Here is a 19574-nt window from a genome sequence, read left to right on the forward strand (position 1 = left end):
TCTGGACGATCTGGGGAGGTTTTGTAAAGATGAATGGTCTTAAATCCCTTACTTTGTATTCTCAATCGTTATGGGGTGTCAGAGAAGAATATTACATGCTGTTTTATTGACAAAGGGAGGTTTAAGAAGGTATTACAAGTAGGGGTGCCAATAATTGTGAGTGACGTGTTTTTATTAAAAACATTTATTTCTTTATGAGATTTTCCTTTTTCTCAGAATAAATTTGCTTCCCTTGCAGGGTGTATTTTTCCTCATTGTTTTCATTGTGGGAGTACAATAAATCACCTAAAGATTATTTTTTAGACCTATTTTTAGTCAACTTTTACCAAGGGTGCCAATAATTCTGGAGGGTACTGTATATGCAGATTATAGCCTACTATTCATTATAACTCCACCTCTTAAATTCAACTGTCTGGCTGAAGCCTCAACATATTGTAAACAAAGTAGCAGGCTAAGCTCATCATACTCTACTGGTTGGACTGTTCAGTTTCCCCACATGTGTTTTAGTTTCAAGGTAAGCTAATACTTTTTCTCCTTGGGACAGGCCCTTTTTATTTAAGCCTTGGAGTTGAAAACATTGGTATTGAGATGGTCAGTCAACTTGAATGCAAGAGTATGTATCAAGTCTGCAACATAGCCTTCTAATGATGCTAACCGTTTTAAACAGTAATTTAGCTAATCGTCTTCTCTGCGTCATTGCATTCACGATTGTGAATGTTCTATTTGGATTAATGTGCATGTCGAGGGCGGGTGTCCATTGAGCGCGCACGAGAGCGGGCCAAGGAGAATGAGTTTACTTCTACTGTTTGGTAAAGTTGCACGCATAGTCTACAGTTGCGGAAGAACATGCTTCCACCCGAGCAGGGTCAGGTGCATCAGTTTGACCAAGCTATAGGGATGATCTCTCGCACTTGCCATTTCTAAAACCTTGCGCGCAGCACTCAAAATTCCATACTCCTACTCTCGCACGTAAGGGAAACACGTCGTCACATATGGGAATCAATTGCGCATGCCATAACTAGCCTGAACCGTAGGACCGTACGACGAAAACACACTCCGAACCGTGACATGTGAACCGCACGGTTCGGAGCATTTTTCAAAAACCGTGCCACCCCTGTTGCCATAGTCTGCTTATTTTAAGTGACTTGGGCTTGATTTTGTGTGAAGTTGCTGGTTGCACGCAGCGCCTACCTACACGTAGCCTACACAGGGGGCATTTTGAACCTCTACACTGTAACTGTAGGCTCCTCTATGACCACCCCAGAAATGTACTGTAACAGGGGTTCGGGGAGGGGATGCTAACTTTTTGGGGCCGTGTCTTTATTATGGCTTATTTTCAGAGACCTGCTGTTTATTTCTCCTCACGTGACCTGGCAACACTGAAAGCAAGTAGACAACACGGGGCCGCATGGCAGCACAGCTGATAAAGTTCCAGATAGAAGAGTCCGACGAGTTGGATATGGATGTACAGTGTGAGCAGTCAGATCGCATCCGAACATCGGATCGTGTAGTGTGAGAACAGGAATCATGAGCTGCCCCTGCGAATTCACTCGGACAGTATGAGCAGCAGCTGAATACCGCCATTGAAAAAATCGCACAGTGTATGCCCAGCTTATGGCATACGGGAACAACTTCAATACTCCAATAATAACAGAGGCCTAAAAAATCCCAAATGTACTGTAATAACAGGTATCAGCAAGTGTCACATTTTACCATATGCTTCTCCATCCATTCCGATTGGGCCAGGTTGAGGGGTCTCGCCATTCTTGAGACAGTTGTGAATGTGAGTTGCCTTCCACCTTGCATATTTCCTGTGCTGAATGTTCTAGACAAATAAATAGTTTCAGAGAAAAGATTACAATTGGTAAATGTGTTAGCACAATGTGGGTGGGGGGAAAAGCAGTGTAAAAGGCTTAGATCTGGATGTAGGTTTAGTCAAGTCAAGTCAAGTCATATTTTATTTATATAGCACATTTAAAAGCAACAGCATTGCACCAAAGTGCTTTACATAAAACAAATAAATAACAATAATAATTAAAGTAATACTAATAATAATAACAATAATAATAATACAATATCAGTAGACAAAAAAGATGGCCATTGTGATAATATTAATGAAATATAAAAAATAAAAATAAAAACAAATGAGAAATTAAAGAAAAGTTAAGAAGTTAAAACAACAGTGGAGATAAACAAAAAGGAAACATTTGAGGGAGAGGTGGAGAGGTCAGGGAGTGTTAAAAGCTAGGGAGAAGAGGTAAGTCTTTAAGTTGGATTTAAAGCTAGTAATAGTGGGGCAAGATTTGACAGTATCGGGAAGGCTATTCCAGAGTTGGGGGGCATAGACAGAAAAAGCTCTGTCACCTTTGGATTTAAGTAAAGCAGAAGGAATAGAAAGAAGACATTGTGAGGAAGAACGAAGAGGTCTAGGAGGACAGTAAGGAATTAAGAGATCACAGATATATTGAGGTGCTAAGTCATGTAAGGCTTTATAAACAAAGAGCATCATTTTAAAATTAATTCTATGTTCTACAGGGAGCCAGTGAAGTTTAGCCAACACAGGTGTAATGTGGTCATGTTTCTTAGATCTAGTTAGCAATCTTGCTGCAGCATTTTGGACAATATGGAGTCTGTGCAGGGTTGACTTAGTTAAACCTACATACAATGAGTTGCAGTAATCAAGTCAACGACGACTGTAATTCAGCCATGCCACCAAAGAAGAAAAGGATGCACCTTTTCTTCTTTGGTGGCATGGCTGAACTGCAGTCGAACAAAGTTTTTTCTTTACGCAGAGTTCTGGTGGCTGCTTAGACAACTCGATGGCCAAATTCACACCATTCTGTTGATTTGCTCGCGAGTAGCCTACTCGTCATAAAGATCACATCACAGCACATCACATCACGTGAAACAGCGGATCCTAAGCTTCCCAATGACATTAGCGGCTAAATGATGGGATAAACGGATGATAACATTGAACTTAGGCTATATCACATTTTATCATATATTCTGCATGGCTCTGCACACCAATTACTCTTGGCTAAATATCTCCCAAACTCTTTACTCAACGCAGGGCAAACCATATGACACAATAAACAGCAGACATTAAAGAATACGAGGATAATGCAAACCTCTGTAGCCTACAATAAGCGGTTCTCGAGTAATCATCACTTGTGAATGTGTCTCTTAAATCAAAGCAGACACTTTTACTAAAGTTGCTTTGAAAATTTGAAATCATTCAACAGAATATTTCGTCAGGTAATTATGACATTTTACCTATATTTGAGATGTGTGAAACACTATTTGACTGAAATAGTAGGCCTAATCAGAAATAATCTCAGAGATAATTTGTTATTGAAAAAATTGCTACAATGTTTTGACTAAAGCTGGACTAAGATACATTGAGCTCTCTTTTGACAGAAACTAGACTAAAATGACGAGACTTTTAGTCAACTAAAACTTCACTAACAAAAATAATGTAAATGACTAATAAGGGCCGGGTTTCCCAGACTTGTTAAGAAGCCCTTAAGTGCTAAGAACTTCTTAGGAGCGTTGTTAGAGCGTTCTGATAGCGCTCCTAAGAAGTTCTTACCCGGCCAAGGTCATTTGACAAAAGACTAAAGACTAAGACTGAAAGTGACCGCCAATGATATCGCGTTGTGGCTATACAGTCATGGTTGAAATTGTTGGCACCCCATGCTAAAGTTGACTAAAAAGAGGAATATAAAATCATCTTTTGGAAATTGATTTTAATGGCTTAAGTAATAAAATTAGGAAAAATCCAACCTTTAAGGACACACCAATTTTCTTTGTGAATGAGTAATGTATCATAAATAAATAAATGTTCTTCCCAAAATACTGGGGTCAAAAATATTGGCACCCCTATGTAACCCTATGGGAATTTAACACATAGGGTTTGGCAGTTTTTTATTTTTAAAGGCCACTTATTTCATGGATCCAGGATACTATGCATCCTGATAAAGTTCCCTTGGTCTTTAGAACTAAAATTGACCCACATCATCACACACCCTTCACCATACCTAGAGATAGGCATGGTGTTTTGTTCAGTTTTCTTCAGTTAGCCTATTGGCCTGTTTGATGCTCATTGAACTCAATGCAAATATGTGTGTCCACCAAAGCGGAGAAAGCGGAACATTGATGCATCCCTGTATATGGATCACAGTATTTTTCCAGATTTTTCAAGAACACAAGACCAATGGGTTAATGTCAAATGACATGAAGGGGAAAAACTGTAAAACATAAGGTCTGTACACTTTCATCAGCATGTTCTGGATAAACACACTACAGAAAAATGTATCTCTTCCATTTATGTCTAAACAACTGTTCGAATCATTTAACAAATTGATTTCTTTATTGGTAAAATTATATTCTATATTCTTTTTTTTATGTCTGTTTCATCACTGTGCACTTGCCACTAACTGGTGTTCCAAGATATGTAAATCTCAAGATATGGAAAAATCACAACAATAAGGTAAGTACATTGTCATTTCCTCAAAACACGACTTTGTTTACCATCTATCCCCTCTAATACTGTCCAACATCTAGTCCAAAATGTTTCGTCTTTCTACCAGTAATCCAACACTACTATTATTTGTACCACGCACAGTGTGAAACAGCAAGGTAAGAGTACCAGTAAGTACGATCATTGTCAGAGGGAACTATTCTCCTGAGAAAAAGCTTCCAATGAGCTCTCTACAGAAGGGAATTCTGCTTCCCCTTGGGGAACTGCTGCACTCAGTGAATCATTGTCAGTTACTCCACAGGTCGCTCTTTTGTATTTAAAGACATCTGTGACCATGGTGACCAGTTGATATACATGAATGGTTTTAAAGTGTAATTCAACTATTTGACTTTTATTATGTTATATTTGAAGAGCTCTTTTCCAAAACACTATAAATCCATTTTTTAAAACATTAAAAAGACATGTTGTTTAATTGTGTGTTTCAGGTAAAATCAATAAAAATGCAGTTGTTTTGCTTTGATTGAGTTAAATCAACTAAACATAACCCAATACAGTTCCACTGAAATTACTTGGAAAACAAAATGTACATTCTTTTTAAATATTTTAATATATGTTAATATTTTAACTTTGCAAAACTGTAGGCACAATTCACTGCACAGCACTCTTTTTGCGGAACTTTTAACACAACTCACTGCTTACACTCAATTTCCAAATAGCCAACACACTCCTAGCAAAATTACACACACATTTATTATTATTGACACTGTTTTGCCAACTGTATGGCACACAGTCACATCATGAAAACTGTTTTAGATAATTAGTTCACTTTGCAATCAGCCTGAGCAGTGTAAATAAGGCACAGGTAAGATATCTGTGTGGAGTACAATGGAGGGAGCAGGAAGAGTGAGAATTAGAGAAGGCCTAGGAAAAGGACGTGGAGGTGAAGAAGTACTGTAGGAGAAAGAGGAGGAGGAAGAGGACAAGGACAAGGAGCCCGGTGCCTTGGACAGGAGGACATTGCATGCGATGTACTGTAGATGAAATTTTGTAGCCGTACCCAGAGAGACGTCATGCTGTAGGCAGATTTTTTTTGTCTCAGTGAAATCACTATTTTGTGTTTTGACTTTGTATTTGTTTTGATGAGTGTGAACACCAATACTTGAAGTTTGGATCCCTGTATGTTTACAGAACTATGACAAAAGTATGACCTCAAACTGACATACTGTAGCCTACCTTGTGCACAGAGAAAGCAAAAGCCAGATGTGTCTTGTATTCATACCATAAGTGTGTAGTTTTTTTTTTTTGTGAATATATTTTTGTATTGCTTTCACAAACAAAACAAAACAAATTACACACCAAATGGCAATGCATAATGCAAAACGTAGCGGAAACAAAAACACACACAAAACAAAACAAAATGTGTGTGGGGGGGGGGGTACACTTACACTAAGTGTGTAGTTGACACATTGTGTGCTTAGTAAATTATGGCTTGTGTTTACTGTTTGATACAGAAACACCATTTTTACGAAGGTGTGGAGAGTTAATCAAACTGTGTTCGCTTTTGCAAGAGAACTACATTGTTTTGATAATTTGGTGAAAGGTTTTGTTATTTGTGTGTAGAGTTTTGCAAAAATAGCCAAGTTACAAAAAATGTGCTTAAGCGATCAGAAAAAACTGTAAAATGGTGGATGTAAAATGGTGGATATAGCATTTTGGAAAAGAACTCTTCATTTGTGGTTCTTAGCTGACACTTTTGTCTAAAGATTGTGAATATACTTAACTTACTTACCTTATACTTAACTTAAATGTGCTACTTAAAATGAAAATATTTTCCCCCATATCTCAAGCATTTAATTTGTATATGCATGCATTTTTTATATTTTAGAATGTGATAAAAGAAGACAATCAAGATAAACAAATTCCAAGTATTCACATATGGTATTAGCTGCTGAAAAATATTTGAGATTTATCAGACAATGTCTGATAAATGACTTACCTCCTCTGATAATTCACCAAATACTGAGAGAACATCGATCAGGAGGCTAGCTGTGTAGAATGATTTTATCATATTTCTGTGGAAAAACATAAAAATAGGTTCATTGACCTACAGCTTTTCACAGCATCAGTTCTCAAAGTGTCGCCCACATATATAATTTGTCATGAAATGTGTATAAAAAATAAACGGAATCAAGCAGGAGTGGGAATCACCCACAGTCTTTTAGGTGACGTAATGCACCACTGATATGACTGATTTGCCAACCACCATTAAAACGAAGAAAGAGCCTCCAAGAAATCAATCCAAGAAACCAATCCAAGAAATTATGATATGACTGATGGCAAAAGCTTTCGGCAATGACATATTTCACACCAGCCACTGGATTGTATCAGACAGCGTACTAAAACAAACCCACGCACTCTCCATGCTGCCGTGTGATTGAGCTGGTCTTTTGCTATCGTCTAAAGAAGACCCAGACAGGTCGAAACGTCACAGTTTTTTCATTGTGGACAATATGTGGACAATATGTGCTTAGATGTGTATACAACCACTTTACCAAACTTTCCCACTGTCATAATTGTTCAGGACAAGAGTCAGTAGTAGGGACACACAGGTTGACAAGTGGCAAGGCATATGCTAAACAAACAAAAAAATAATTACATACAAAAAGGTCAATCTTTCAATCTTCTTGTCTTATGCAGGCTTCTTAAAGGAAAACTCTGTTTCTTAAAGTCAGTATGGGGAAAAAAAACAAAACAAAAAACAAACGGCGCAACAGTACTTCTTTCAAGATGCTGCAACCAACAACTAGAGCAGCCAGACAGCTACTGTACACTCTGGGGCTGGGCTGTACGCTAAGCTTTTTCACTAGGAGCACAGGTGCTCCTAAATGAAAAAGTTTAGGAGCACAGAAAAAAATTTAGGAGCACTATGAAATTTCCTTGAAAACCTTCTTGCCATAAGCAGGATACAGATCATTCACAGCAGTGGCAATCATAGTCTCTGCTCAAACCCTACACACACAGAAAATGGCTTGTCTTGTTTCTATTTCATATTTTGAATTCAGAATTTGTATACATTTTGTTATCAATTTATAGCATTTTAGGATCTGCATAATTACTTATAGCTTAAAATATTCAGTAAACTGAATACTTCATATTGATTACACTGTAATGATATTACAGGGGTGGTGTGTAGGTCTAATTGAGTGCCTGTCACTTTAAGATGTACGTGAACATAATTAGGTTTCATTCGGTTTTAGGAAAAGAGTCAAGCATAGTTCAAGGATACATCATGTTTTCATTAAATAACTTAAATGTTCAAAAAACGAACAAAGGTAAAGACAAATATTTCTGGTGTAATTGAAAAGATGAGTGTCCACTGTCCAGTAACGTTAACTTCTATGATTTAGGTAGCCTAGTACCATGGCATGGCATCGTGAGTTGTCACTTTTTCCTTGGTCATGTTTAATTGGCTGGGTGCAACTTACTCTACCATGACTCGTCTTGGAGTTTGGTAGGCTATATCTGTTATATCCAATGAGTGACAACCAGAGCTCAAAATAAAACGTATTCTCCTGATAACGTTAGTGGAATGGAATTAATGTGAATGTAACCTCCATACAAAGACGCAGAGTGGCTATATGATGCGCACATTTGCAATGAAAATGTTCCGCCTTTTTAAAGCAGGTGTAGCCTACACCAACTCGTGGTTAAATCCATCATTTCGACAACAGAATCAGTCGGATTTCTTTCATAGAAGTCAACCAGGCCTATGTCAAATGCAGGCTGGGGTGAAGCTACTGTAACACGGTTTCCACACCGTGTTTATCAACCGTGATAATAATAATATTTGAAATGAACACGGTAATTGTAGGCTATATAGTCAACATTCTTATCATGGTTTGCCGTTTCAACGGTAGGCTAATCGCTACAAAGTCACCAACTGATAACGAACAGATTGAAGAAAAAGAATGGTTTTGGAGTGACATTTCTTGCGTGTGTGAGAGACAGCGAGGTTGATGCTGAAAGCGTGAGTTTCCAGCCAGGAGCGTTAGAGTAAGTCAACTATGAAATTTGTATACAGATGCGCGAAAATTGTAGCCTAGTAGCCTATACTTTGATCCACTTGGTGTGGATTTTTAGGAGCAAAATGCGAATAAAAGGTTTGAATTCAGTACTCGCACTTGTGCTCCCATTTCATATTTTCAATTAGCACTAATATATATTTACTCGCATTTGCGACGAGGTGCTCGCAGCGTACAGCCCTGCTCTGGGGACATGACTCTTGAAGATTCCCCCAAAGCGTACCACTGTAGCTGACTGGTTGCTCTAGCTGTTAGAAATCTTGCAGCATCTTGAGCTAGGTAGCACCGATTGTTTTGATTTCTTTCCTACTGACAATACTCAGTGACCTCAAAAATGAAGAAAATGAAAACATGAAAACATCAAATGTTAAAGTCAATGTATCTTCAATTAAGTTTGTGTGCAGAACACAGCATATAGTGGAAAGAGCTCTTACTTGTTAAAGCGCCCTGATCGATCTTCATTATCAGCATAGAGGAACATTTTTAAGGCATAATTTTCAATGTGAGCATGGCCAACAATCTCCTGAGTGATGGATTCATTATCACCCAATTCTTTCTTCATCTACAGGATGGAGAATATGCACATGTTAGTACAATGCACTGAAATACAAAGCACTCTTTTTCGTATTAATAAAAGTGAGTCTATAGAAAATAGAGAATAAAGATCCGCATACCAGCACATAGCTAACAGAAGTTTCATTTAATTTCTTCATTCCTCTAAACAACACTCTGATGTCTTATGCTCCCTGTATATTTTGAGATCCACAGGTTTCAAGTCATATGTGGAGATGTCACAGCACAAGATGTCAAGATGGGGATCAATAAAGTATCTACTGTATCTATCCATCTAGCTATACTTTGGATTTCTATTAAACATTGGGAACTTTAAAGTCTACAATGTTGGTTTGGAGTATACAGAGTATACAATTAATTTGACTTTTTTAATCACTTTACAGCCCTAATATCTAAACAAGCTATGGTTTATTATTTTAGAGAGTGAGTTGAAAGAGTCTGCATTCTTTCAGTACACATAGTGAAACTCTTGAGCACTACAATATGTTAAATGCCTTGATATATTCCATCCAACAGAATTCAGCTGACAATGGGGTATCTAGGTTTCTATATGTGGCATAAAATACCTCACAGTCTAGTTGAACTCAAATGAATGTTAGTGTTAGTTATTCCACAATATATATCCCACAATGAAATGGAAGGTATTCCAGTCTCACTTGCGTTTAAAAACAGTGTCAGGATTTCTCTAGCCTTGTTTAATATTAGAGATTTGAGGTCAGTTTGGTGGATTTAAAACAGAGGGTGGGTTTGGGTTGCTTGTGTGAATGAATCTGTGCTGCTACTGAGAACCTCACAAACAACTGTGAAGTCAAATCAAATGAATGTTTTGCACTCTTCTTTGGATTATCTCAACTAATTTACTCCATTTGAATGAGTATACACAAACCAACAACAATCAATAAATAGCTGGTAAATCCAATACACTGATTAATGAGATAGCAGGTTAAAGGGATATTCCGCCATTTTTGGAAATACGCTCATTTTCCACCTCCCCTCGAGCAAAACAATCGATATTTACCTTGTTCCCGTTCATCCAGCCATTCTGTGAGTCTGGCGATACAACTTTTAGCTTCAGCCTAGCATAGATCACGGAATCGGATTAGACCATTAGCTTCTCGCCTGCTAGCTTCATGTTTAAAAGTGACTAAGATTTCTGATAATTTTCCCATTTAAAACGTGTCTCCTCTCAAGTTAGAAAGTGCAATAAGACCAACTGAAAATGAAACCTGGCGTTTTTCTAGGCTGATTTGACATGGAACTACACTCTCATCTGGCGTAATAATCAAGGCAACTTGCAAACGTACCATAGGCGCAGTGATATCGTACGCAGCATCTGAAAATAGTCCCCATAGACATCAAGCAGTAGTAGTGCCAGTAGCTGCAAGTTGCCTTGATTATTACGCCAGATGAGAATGTAGTTCCATGTCAAATCAGCCTAGAAAAACGGCAGGGTTCATTTTCAGTTGGTCTTATTGCACTTTCTAACTTGAGAGGAGACACGTTTTAAATGAGAAAATTATCAGAAATATTAGTCACTTTTAAACATGAAGCTAGCAGGCGAGAAGCTAATGGTCTAATCCGATTCAATGATCTATGCTAGGCTGAAGCTAAAAGTTGTATCGCCAGACTCACAGAATGGCTGGATGAACGGGAACAAGGTAAATATCGATTGTTTTGCTCGAGGGAAGGTGGAAAATGAGCGTATTTCCACAAATGGCGGAATATCCCTTTAAGGCCAACTCACTTTTTTAAAGATTGAAGTCAGTTTGAGCTCTAAAAATTGAACTGTTGGTATATTCTAGGCCTATCATATGGTTTGAAGTTACTCGCACCCAAAACTCCACTCAAGAGAGGCACTCTCTGAGACGTGAGATGTCACAGTCTGGTAGAGAGCTTCAGGTTTCCTTGTAAAATCTGTAAAGCAAATACTGATTACATTTCAACAGGTGGACTGAGGACGTATGAATGGGCGCACTGTTCATGCTTTAATGAAATCTCAATGAATCTTTTAGAAAGGGGCCATACATGACACAATACATCACTTGTGTGCAAAAAATGTGGAAAATGACTGAATGTGGAAAATGGAGAATGCAAGTGGGAGAATGTGATTTTGTTGCTTTTTCTGATTAAGTGCAAACTGGATTGGAAAGCTTAAAAATTGAGTATAATTATTTGGAAGATCTAAGGCAATGTTGTGAAAGGTTTGTGTTTTTAAACTGCATGTTAAATGTTACTGGTCAAACAGCTAACTGCTACAAAAGGTGGAAACGTTGTTTGAGTAAGCCATACACTTTAGTTTTGTAAGATGCCTTTCCTATTAAAACACTGCACAGGCAACAAGGAGGCTAAGGTTACAGAAACCCGACCCAATTTGTTTTTACAACATTCAGCCTGGATATGCACCCTTGTATGGAAGCTAAGGCTTCCTGTTACTATAACATTTAAACTAGTAAATGTCACCACTGCTGAAATAAAGGCTGCCTCAAATCCTTAAGCCGTCCTAATTGGTCCCAAAATGTCTATAAAAATACCTGAGCATAAACAAAAACAGTGGTCAGGCACAGCTTGCTGGCCCCTTCTAAGAACACCAATAAAGTCTGTCTTTTGAACTCTTGATATAACTAGGGAGCGGAACAAGGGCGTCTTCGTTTCATCTTTGGTCAAAAGAGACAAACTGGGGTTTTTCCCCAGAGCTTGGGCTAAATCTGATTGATTTGTATCTTGAAAGACACTATTTTCTTTATAACTACTGTTGTTTTTTGTCAGTATAAATCAATATGTAACACAGAATCCACAAATACTGTGCTACTAACAAAATGCATGAGGGTTATGCTGTGTCAAATCAGACAGAATCAGGAAAATGATTGCTATACCATCTCAGATTTTGCTCAGAGTTTGTCTACTTATTGTTTAGCTCCCACAACAACCAGCAATATATTTTTGTTCAATTTTAAATGTTTTCATATTTGATTTGCCTTTTTTTTACACAAGCCCCTAGATTCAGAAGAAAGTGCATAGAGGGTATTACAGTATAAACCAATTTCTAAACCCACATGGCATCAAGTCAGTATTCTGTCTGCACATACAGTAGTTTATTAATGTTGTTCCAATATTTTAGGTATCCACAGCTTATGAACATGAAGATACTAAATGAGGTATTGAACCTTGCGTATGTGTGGTAGCCAACAGGAACATAAAATCTATATGGCAGCCCATATCAGTGTTGTACTGTTATACTTCTGTATACTAACATCCATCTTGTTCCCAGGGCACTCTAATCATATGGTACAATATTGATACTTTGTACACTAAATGGCCATATATTGAACTACTTCTACATACATTTTCAAATTCCAACTATAGGTACTGTATACAACTTCAGTCCTTTGATAATGATGATAATGACTTAAACATTAAATCCTCCCTTACCAGATCGAAGTTCAGAATGTAAAATTGTTTTTGAACAATTACTGATCACCCAGGGTTCCCACCTTATATCAAATGTAAAATTCCATGACTTTTCCCTGACTTTCCCTGGCAAAACCCCTGAATTTCCATGGCTTACAATACAATGTATGGTACAATATTCCAACCAATGATTTCAGAGCAGCCACGTATCCATTCAAGAATAAACTTTTTTAGAGTGGAAGATGAATAAATCGGCATTGAATATAAACAAAGTTGGCTGTCGAACTTACTACTAAACACATTGGTTTTGGATGCAAATGGAACAAATTTATCAGGGGTCCCTTTTGAACCTACAGTTGATATCAGGTAAACTTTGTATGTGTTGAGAACATTTCTTACCGTTTCCAACTGATCCATTAGTTTAACAAGAAACTTCCTGCATTCTGGGCTCTTACTGTCCAGTTTCATGCCTGTCTGCATGGAATAGAGACGGCCTAGAAAACAACAAAACATGTTAATCTCTGTGTCAATGTCTATCTGCAAGTTTGTATGACATGCTCTTACCAGAACACTCATATGTGCATGTGTCTGTGAATGTATGAATACTTTTTTCAAGCATCTTTTCCATTAAAGAAGGTAGTGAAATCATCTAACCAACAGGCCTGCCATGCAAAGTTTAGCATGAGTAGCAGCACAGTTGTCACATTCAATTCTCTCTCCTACATATGACAATGAATGACACAACTGAATTAGAAAATAAGACACAACCCCCCAAAAAACAAATACATAAAACATTTTAATCTAATTTTTAACAGCATACAGCAGTTACATATCTACACTGCACCTTTGGTGATCTGAAACAAATCACTATCATTTACTAGATAATCTGGAAAATTCAGAAGTCTTAGGTATGATGATCTCTGTTGCCCCCACCGGTTTAATCTCCCTATAGAAATGAAATCCTGTCCCACTCTCAGTAGCTATTTTCTCTGGCCTTTAATGTCCATTAATTTTCCACTGGTGTGTTTTTTATTTTGTTCTTATTTATTTTCAGCAATATATTACCTACCCCCTTTAACTTCACTCTTTCCTCTTTGTATTTGTTTTATACTTTGTTGTAGAGTAGTAGTAGAAGTGTAGTTTCAGTCATCCTCATTCTATAATCATAATCCATTTATCATTACTATAATTACTATTATTATTTAACTTCTATTTTTGTTTTTATTAATATATTTTATTCTATTTCTTTTAACATCTTGGGACAACTGAATTGTGTTTAAGTGTATTACATAAATAAATGTGACTTGACTTTATGTGGCCAAATTTTATAAGAGAACCAAAAATGTGTGCATGTATGGGTATCTTATTTAACGCATTACGTTAAAGGAACACTTCACCGTTTTTTCATATTAAACTATGTTATTCGCTTAATTTAAGACGAGTTGATACATACCTCTCACGCTTCAATGCGTACTCACTGGCTCTGGCGCGCGGCGCAACTTTGATAGCACTTAGCTAGCCCAATGCATTCATTAGGATCCAAACAAAGATGAAGTTAGAAGTGACCAAACACAAAATAAAACGTGGTGCATTTATAAGCAGGTAAGAGGGATAACTATATTGTGCGGCGCAGGTGTTTGGTCGCTTCTAACTTCATCTGTGTTTGGATCCTAATGAATACATTGGGCTAGCTAAGTGCTATCAAAGTTGCGCCGCGCGCCAGAGCCAGTGAGTGTACGCATTGAAACGTGATAGGTATCAATTCGTCTTAATTAGGGGAATAACGTAGTTTAATATGAAAAAACGGTGAAGTGTTCCTTTAACGCAAAGTTGGCAAATTGTAACTGACTGATGGATACAACACCTGTTGACGGAGATTGACTCTTGATGTATGCCTTAGGGACATTCTAAGTCAGAGTTACAGTTTACACATCAGTCATTAATGACGATCCTCCCCTCCCCTTGATAACACTCATTACAACAATCATGTACAGGCCACTGGCTGTGGTCTCAAGAGATATCGGAGACATGGTCTTGAAAAACAATCCTTGTCAAAGCAAAGTCAAGAACACAAACAACCAAAAGACCACAAAGTTAACCATACAGTCAGGTCAAAAAATATTTGGACAGTAACAAAAATGTGTAATTTGCCTCTGTACAACACTATAATGGATCTGGAACAATAACTTTTTCAAAACAACTTTTGCCATTTAGAAATTACAGAGATACAGAAATACAAACAGTGAACTAGAAAGTCAGCTTTCATTTCATCTCGCCACCCTGCTGCAGTCCTGGCTCTGTCTTGGACCACAGGATAATACCTGAACTCTAGATTATAATTTGTCCTTTGACATAGTTACTCATGTTCAATATCCTTTTTAAGGTCTACATGTGAGAAATACAGCACTGTCAGTTGTAGAACAGCAAAGTGATGTTTCTGTAACTTGGGATGTCTGAAGAGATATGCCCACACCCCCTGCTCTCAGATAACAAAGATAACTTAATGACTCAGGGGTTTCCAGATGAATGCAATCTCTATGTTAATTGTGTTTATTTGATTTTGGATATAAGGTGAGATTCCTCTCTCTCTGGGGCTCTTCTCTCTTTCTTCAAAACTCTTGATTTCTGCTGGTCTTTCTTTGGCCACCTCTGGGCCTTCCTCTCTTTTTCTCTTTCAGAATGTCAAATACGCCAGATAAAACAATTCATCAAATATAAAGAAAACCACAAACCTCAGACTAAGTTTCAAGTTTGTTGTTGGTTAAGATTACTTTGTTCTTTTGTTACTTTGTATTTATCTAGCTGGTTTTACTTTACAGTCAACGTTAAGTGATATTGGTCATATTTACCTTCATGGTTTACTGGTTAATAGAACAGTTAATTTATCCATCAACTATATATCTCTCTTCTTGTATGCCATGCAAATACTCTGCTATAGTTCATAAACTACTTGGTAACTATTCAAGATACAAGTTCTTAATTAAATATAAAACATTATATTCAGGGTCCTTTTTCTGTCCATTTGCATTTTCTAAAAATAAGAATTAAGACATTACAAAGTTACATGGTATGGCAAAGGTTATAGGCTTTTCCAGTTTTTCACCCGATAATCTAGTGGCTCTTCCCATCCTGGGAAAACCACTGATATGTGAACGATGTGGTGCTTGTAACATATTGTTCAGCTCCTTGGTATTTTCTGTGTAGAATAGCATTAGGCCTACTATCTGAGAACAACATACTGGCGCGTTTCTGAAGAGAGTTCTTTCTTACATCTTTTTTTACAATAAGAACTCCTGAAATACTAATGGTCCAGACACTCAATTTGCTCAAAATGGGGCAAATGTCTTTACAGTACAATAGTTTTCAGTCCCACAAACCTGCTGTTTCATCGTTATATTTTTGAGTATGTACTATGTTGTGCCACTGAAATGTAGCATGCTTGTGGCAGATAATTGGGTAGATGGGCTGGTATGTGTAGATGGGGCCAAATTCTAAGAAACGTATAAAAACACAGTTGTAATCAAGTAGCTACAACTCTGAAGCCCTGTGATCACAACTCGCCTCTATTCTCTACCAGTTTCATCAAACTCCCGCTTGCTCAAGCAAAGCCCTGCATAATGTCACAGGTTCAGTGTGACCAGGCTGAAAATGAACAAGGCCCTGAGGGGAGAGTGAAAGGCCAAAACCACACTCTTCTGTATTTATCTGTGCTGCCATATCACCTGGTACATTCAAATAGCTATAGAAAATAACAGCCAGGAAGCACATGAGTGAAGGTCAGCATTTTACAAGAGCCAAGCAAAGCGGGGCGTGGGCTGTGCATTGTTCCCTCTAGCCCAGGGACTAGTTGGTCTGTTTCCTACAACAAATATGCAACACAGAGATGTAAAAAATATATATTCTTATCAGGAAAAGGCCTTTGGGATATAAATATTGCATGCAAAGTGTACTGTTCTCATCTAGCATGAAACAGCAAGCTAAACTCGTTTCCTCATTATCTTCTCCAAGGAACAGGCAGAGTGTCGTATTTGGACAAATTTAATGAAGAAAAGGTAAAACTGCAATAAATACAAATTACACAGGTAAGTATAACATGCTAAAAATATAAGATAACTTTCTGTTACAGGTTACGTTAAACTTAGCTAACTTAGCTAAACTAAGCATTTCAGGTAAGTACTTTTAACTAACCAAAATCCATAATTACATAAGATAACTAACTCTTTCTTTCCTATTTCTTAACAGGTTCATAGAGAAACTTACTGGCTTTGCCTGAAGAAAACACCAAGATTAGATGTGCAGGGCTAACATCATCACTGCTGTGTCATTACATGTGCCTCCTTGTGTAGTCTACTACAACTAACTAAAATGGCTGCCTTCTTTTTTACTAAACAGGAAGTACAGGAAGTAGAGGACACAGAACTGCTAACAAAATCTTCAACATAAAAGTCCCAATTCAAAATACAAGTTTCCCTCCCCATTACATTACACTCCCCGCCTGGCACCTTTAGAGTGCCACACCTAACCTAAACCACCTCTGACTCCAAGAGTAAGACCACTTCGGAGATGGGTCTCAGGTAAGTCTTTGGGGGCTGGTGGGACGCGACTTTCACTTCCACTTTCCTCACTAGTCCATCGGCGCTTGGGATGGCCTTCGTAACCCTTCCCTTCGTCCACTCATTTCTTCTGGCTTGTTTGTCCTTTAACAGCACTACGTCTCCTTCCTTGAGGTTTGGCTTCTTGGCGTGCCATTTCTGTCTGGCCTGAATTGTGCTCAAGTACTCTCGCCTCCACCTGGCCCAGAAAGTCTCTGCCAAAGCCTGAACCCTTTTCCACTGATGTTTTAGGATGTCCGCTTCTGCAAAGTCTCCTGGCGGAGCAGGCGAAGCACCAATCTTCTGCGTAAGCAGCATGGCTGGGGTAAGTATCAGAGGTGCTTCAGGATCTGAAGAAACTGGAATGAGCGGCCTAGAGTTGATAATGGCCATGACCTCTGACATAAGGGTGCACAACACCTCATGAGTGACCTTTGACTTTCCAGCTTGGAGTAACATTGAATCGAGGATGCGTCGTGCCGTTCTGATCATACGCTCCCAACTTCCGCCCATGTTAGAGGCGTGTGGGGGGTTAAAGACCCAAGTACACCTTTGGGTGCGAAGGTAGTTCTCTACACTGTCGTCTTCAGAGCCCGTTCCCAACTTCAACTGGGTGTTGGCTCCAACAAAGTTGGTTCCGCGGTCTGACCGCAACTGTTTCACAGGTCCTCTGACTGAGAAGAATCTGCGAAGAGCGTTTATACAGCTTGAAGCGCTCATGGACTCTATCACTTCTATGTGAACAGCCCTAGTGGACATGCATGTGAACAATACTGCCCATCTCTTACTGTTGGAACTGCCTCCTCTCGTTCGTCGGGTGACAACCTCCCACGGACCGAAGACATCCAGGCCTACGTAAGTGAATGGAGGTTCTTGTTGCAGGCGCTCTTCGGGAAGGTCTGCCATTTGCTGCTGTTCCAATTTGCCACGCAGTTTCCTGCATGTCACACACTTAAAGATAAAACTGTTGATGGTTCTCTTCGCTCCTATTATCCATAGGCCACTTGCACGCACGGCGCCTTCTGTAAAGTGCCTTCCTTGATGTTGGACTCGGTCATGGTGATGACGGACGAGCAATGTGGCAACATGATGCCTACCAGGAATCAGGATTGGGTGAGTCTCATCTACAGGTAAGTCTGAGCGAGTGATGCGGCCTCCTACACGTAACAGACCTCCTTCATCCATCACAGGGTGAAGTTTCTTCAGCGGACTGTGTGAAGGTAAGACATGATTCTGCTGAATGCACTTAATTTCTTCTGCATACACCTCATGCTGCACAGCCTTGATGATGACATGTTCTGCTGTTGCGAGTTCTGTGCTCGTCATGCCTTTTCCACAGAAATGCCAGCCAACACATTGTGAATCTTGGAATGGCTTATGAAAACTCTGTGCAACATGCTTCAGCCGTGCTACGGCTCTTGTGAGTCTGCTCCAAGATGAAAATCTTTCAAAGCGCTCAGTGTCCAGCTGTGTTCCTGGGACTTTGGTCAGGAAAGCTGCGACCTCAGGGCGAAGCTCCACATCTGAATCTGGATCAATCAGTTCGAAGTGAGCGTCCGATGTTGAATTCTCAGGATTCAGCAAAAACTTTGGTCCAGTCAGCCAACTGGAAGTTTGTAGCTGGTTTGCAGACAAGCACCTTGTAGCATGGTCAGCTGGGTTGTTTCCGGTGGGCACATATCTCCACTGACTTGGGTGACTTGACTGCCGGATTCTTTGCACGCGGTTATTTACAAAAACATAGAACCGCCGGGACGTGTTGTTTATGTATCCCAACACCACCTTACTGTCAGTGAAGAATGTTATCCTGTCCAGTTTCTGACCGATGTCCTCTCTGACTTGGTCTGCAATCTCTATGGCCAACACTGCTGCGCAGAGCTCTAATCTAGGGATGGTGAGTTCGGCTAGAGGTGCAAGTTTGGCCTTGCCAAAGACGAAGCTGACATCTTGAAGACCTTCTTCAGATTCCACCTTAAGGTAAACTACTGCTGCGATGGCCTTTACTGAGGCATCTGAGAATACACATAATTCTGTCGCCTTGGCCCTTGTTAGTGGAAACGAAGCATAGGTGCGTGGGATGGTCAACTTGTTCAACTCTTGCAAAGAACTATGCCATCTTTGCCATTTGATTAACTTCTCCTCAGGCAGGGGTGTGTCCCAGTCTGTACCTTGAGACTCTAGCTCTCGTAGGAGGAGTCTGCCTTCGATTGTCACTGGCGCCAGAAAACCCAATGGATCAAATAGGCTGTTTATCGTTGACAAAACACCTCTGCGCGTAAAGGGCTTCTGTGACTCAGGAATGTTGAAGGCAAACTTGTCCTCTGTCATGTTCCAGGCCACACCTAGACTGCGCTGAACAGGTAAGTCATCGACTGCTAGATCCAGGGTTTCAATGCCCTTGGCACGGTCCTCTTTTGGAAAAGCATCCATGACCTGTGC

The 19574-nt window shown here is 39.1% G+C and overlaps 1 protein-coding gene across 3 annotated transcripts in view; it reads right to left on the reverse strand.

Moving 5' to 3' along the window:
- The window catches only part of vta1 (vesicle (multivesicular body) trafficking 1), a 39685-nt gene that overhangs the window by 4474 nt on the left and 15637 nt on the right, over positions 1-19574 (reverse strand). For all 3 annotated transcript variants that reach the window (XM_062550896.1, XM_062550895.1, XM_062550894.1), the window contains exons 2-5: positions 12943-13037; positions 8997-9124; positions 6477-6552; positions 1714-1825 (exon numbers count right to left, since the gene is read on the reverse strand). In XM_062550896.1, coding sequence (XP_062406880.1) covers positions 1714-1825; positions 6477-6552; positions 8997-9124; positions 12943-13037 — 411 coding nt within the window. The remainder of the gene's footprint in view (positions 1-1713; positions 1826-6476; positions 6553-8996; positions 9125-12942; positions 13038-19574) is intronic.

This window comes from Sardina pilchardus, chromosome 12 (assembly GCF_963854185.1).
Source record: "Sardina pilchardus chromosome 12, fSarPil1.1, whole genome shotgun sequence".
Lineage (NCBI taxonomy): Eukaryota > Metazoa > Chordata > Actinopteri > Clupeiformes > Clupeidae > Sardina > Sardina pilchardus.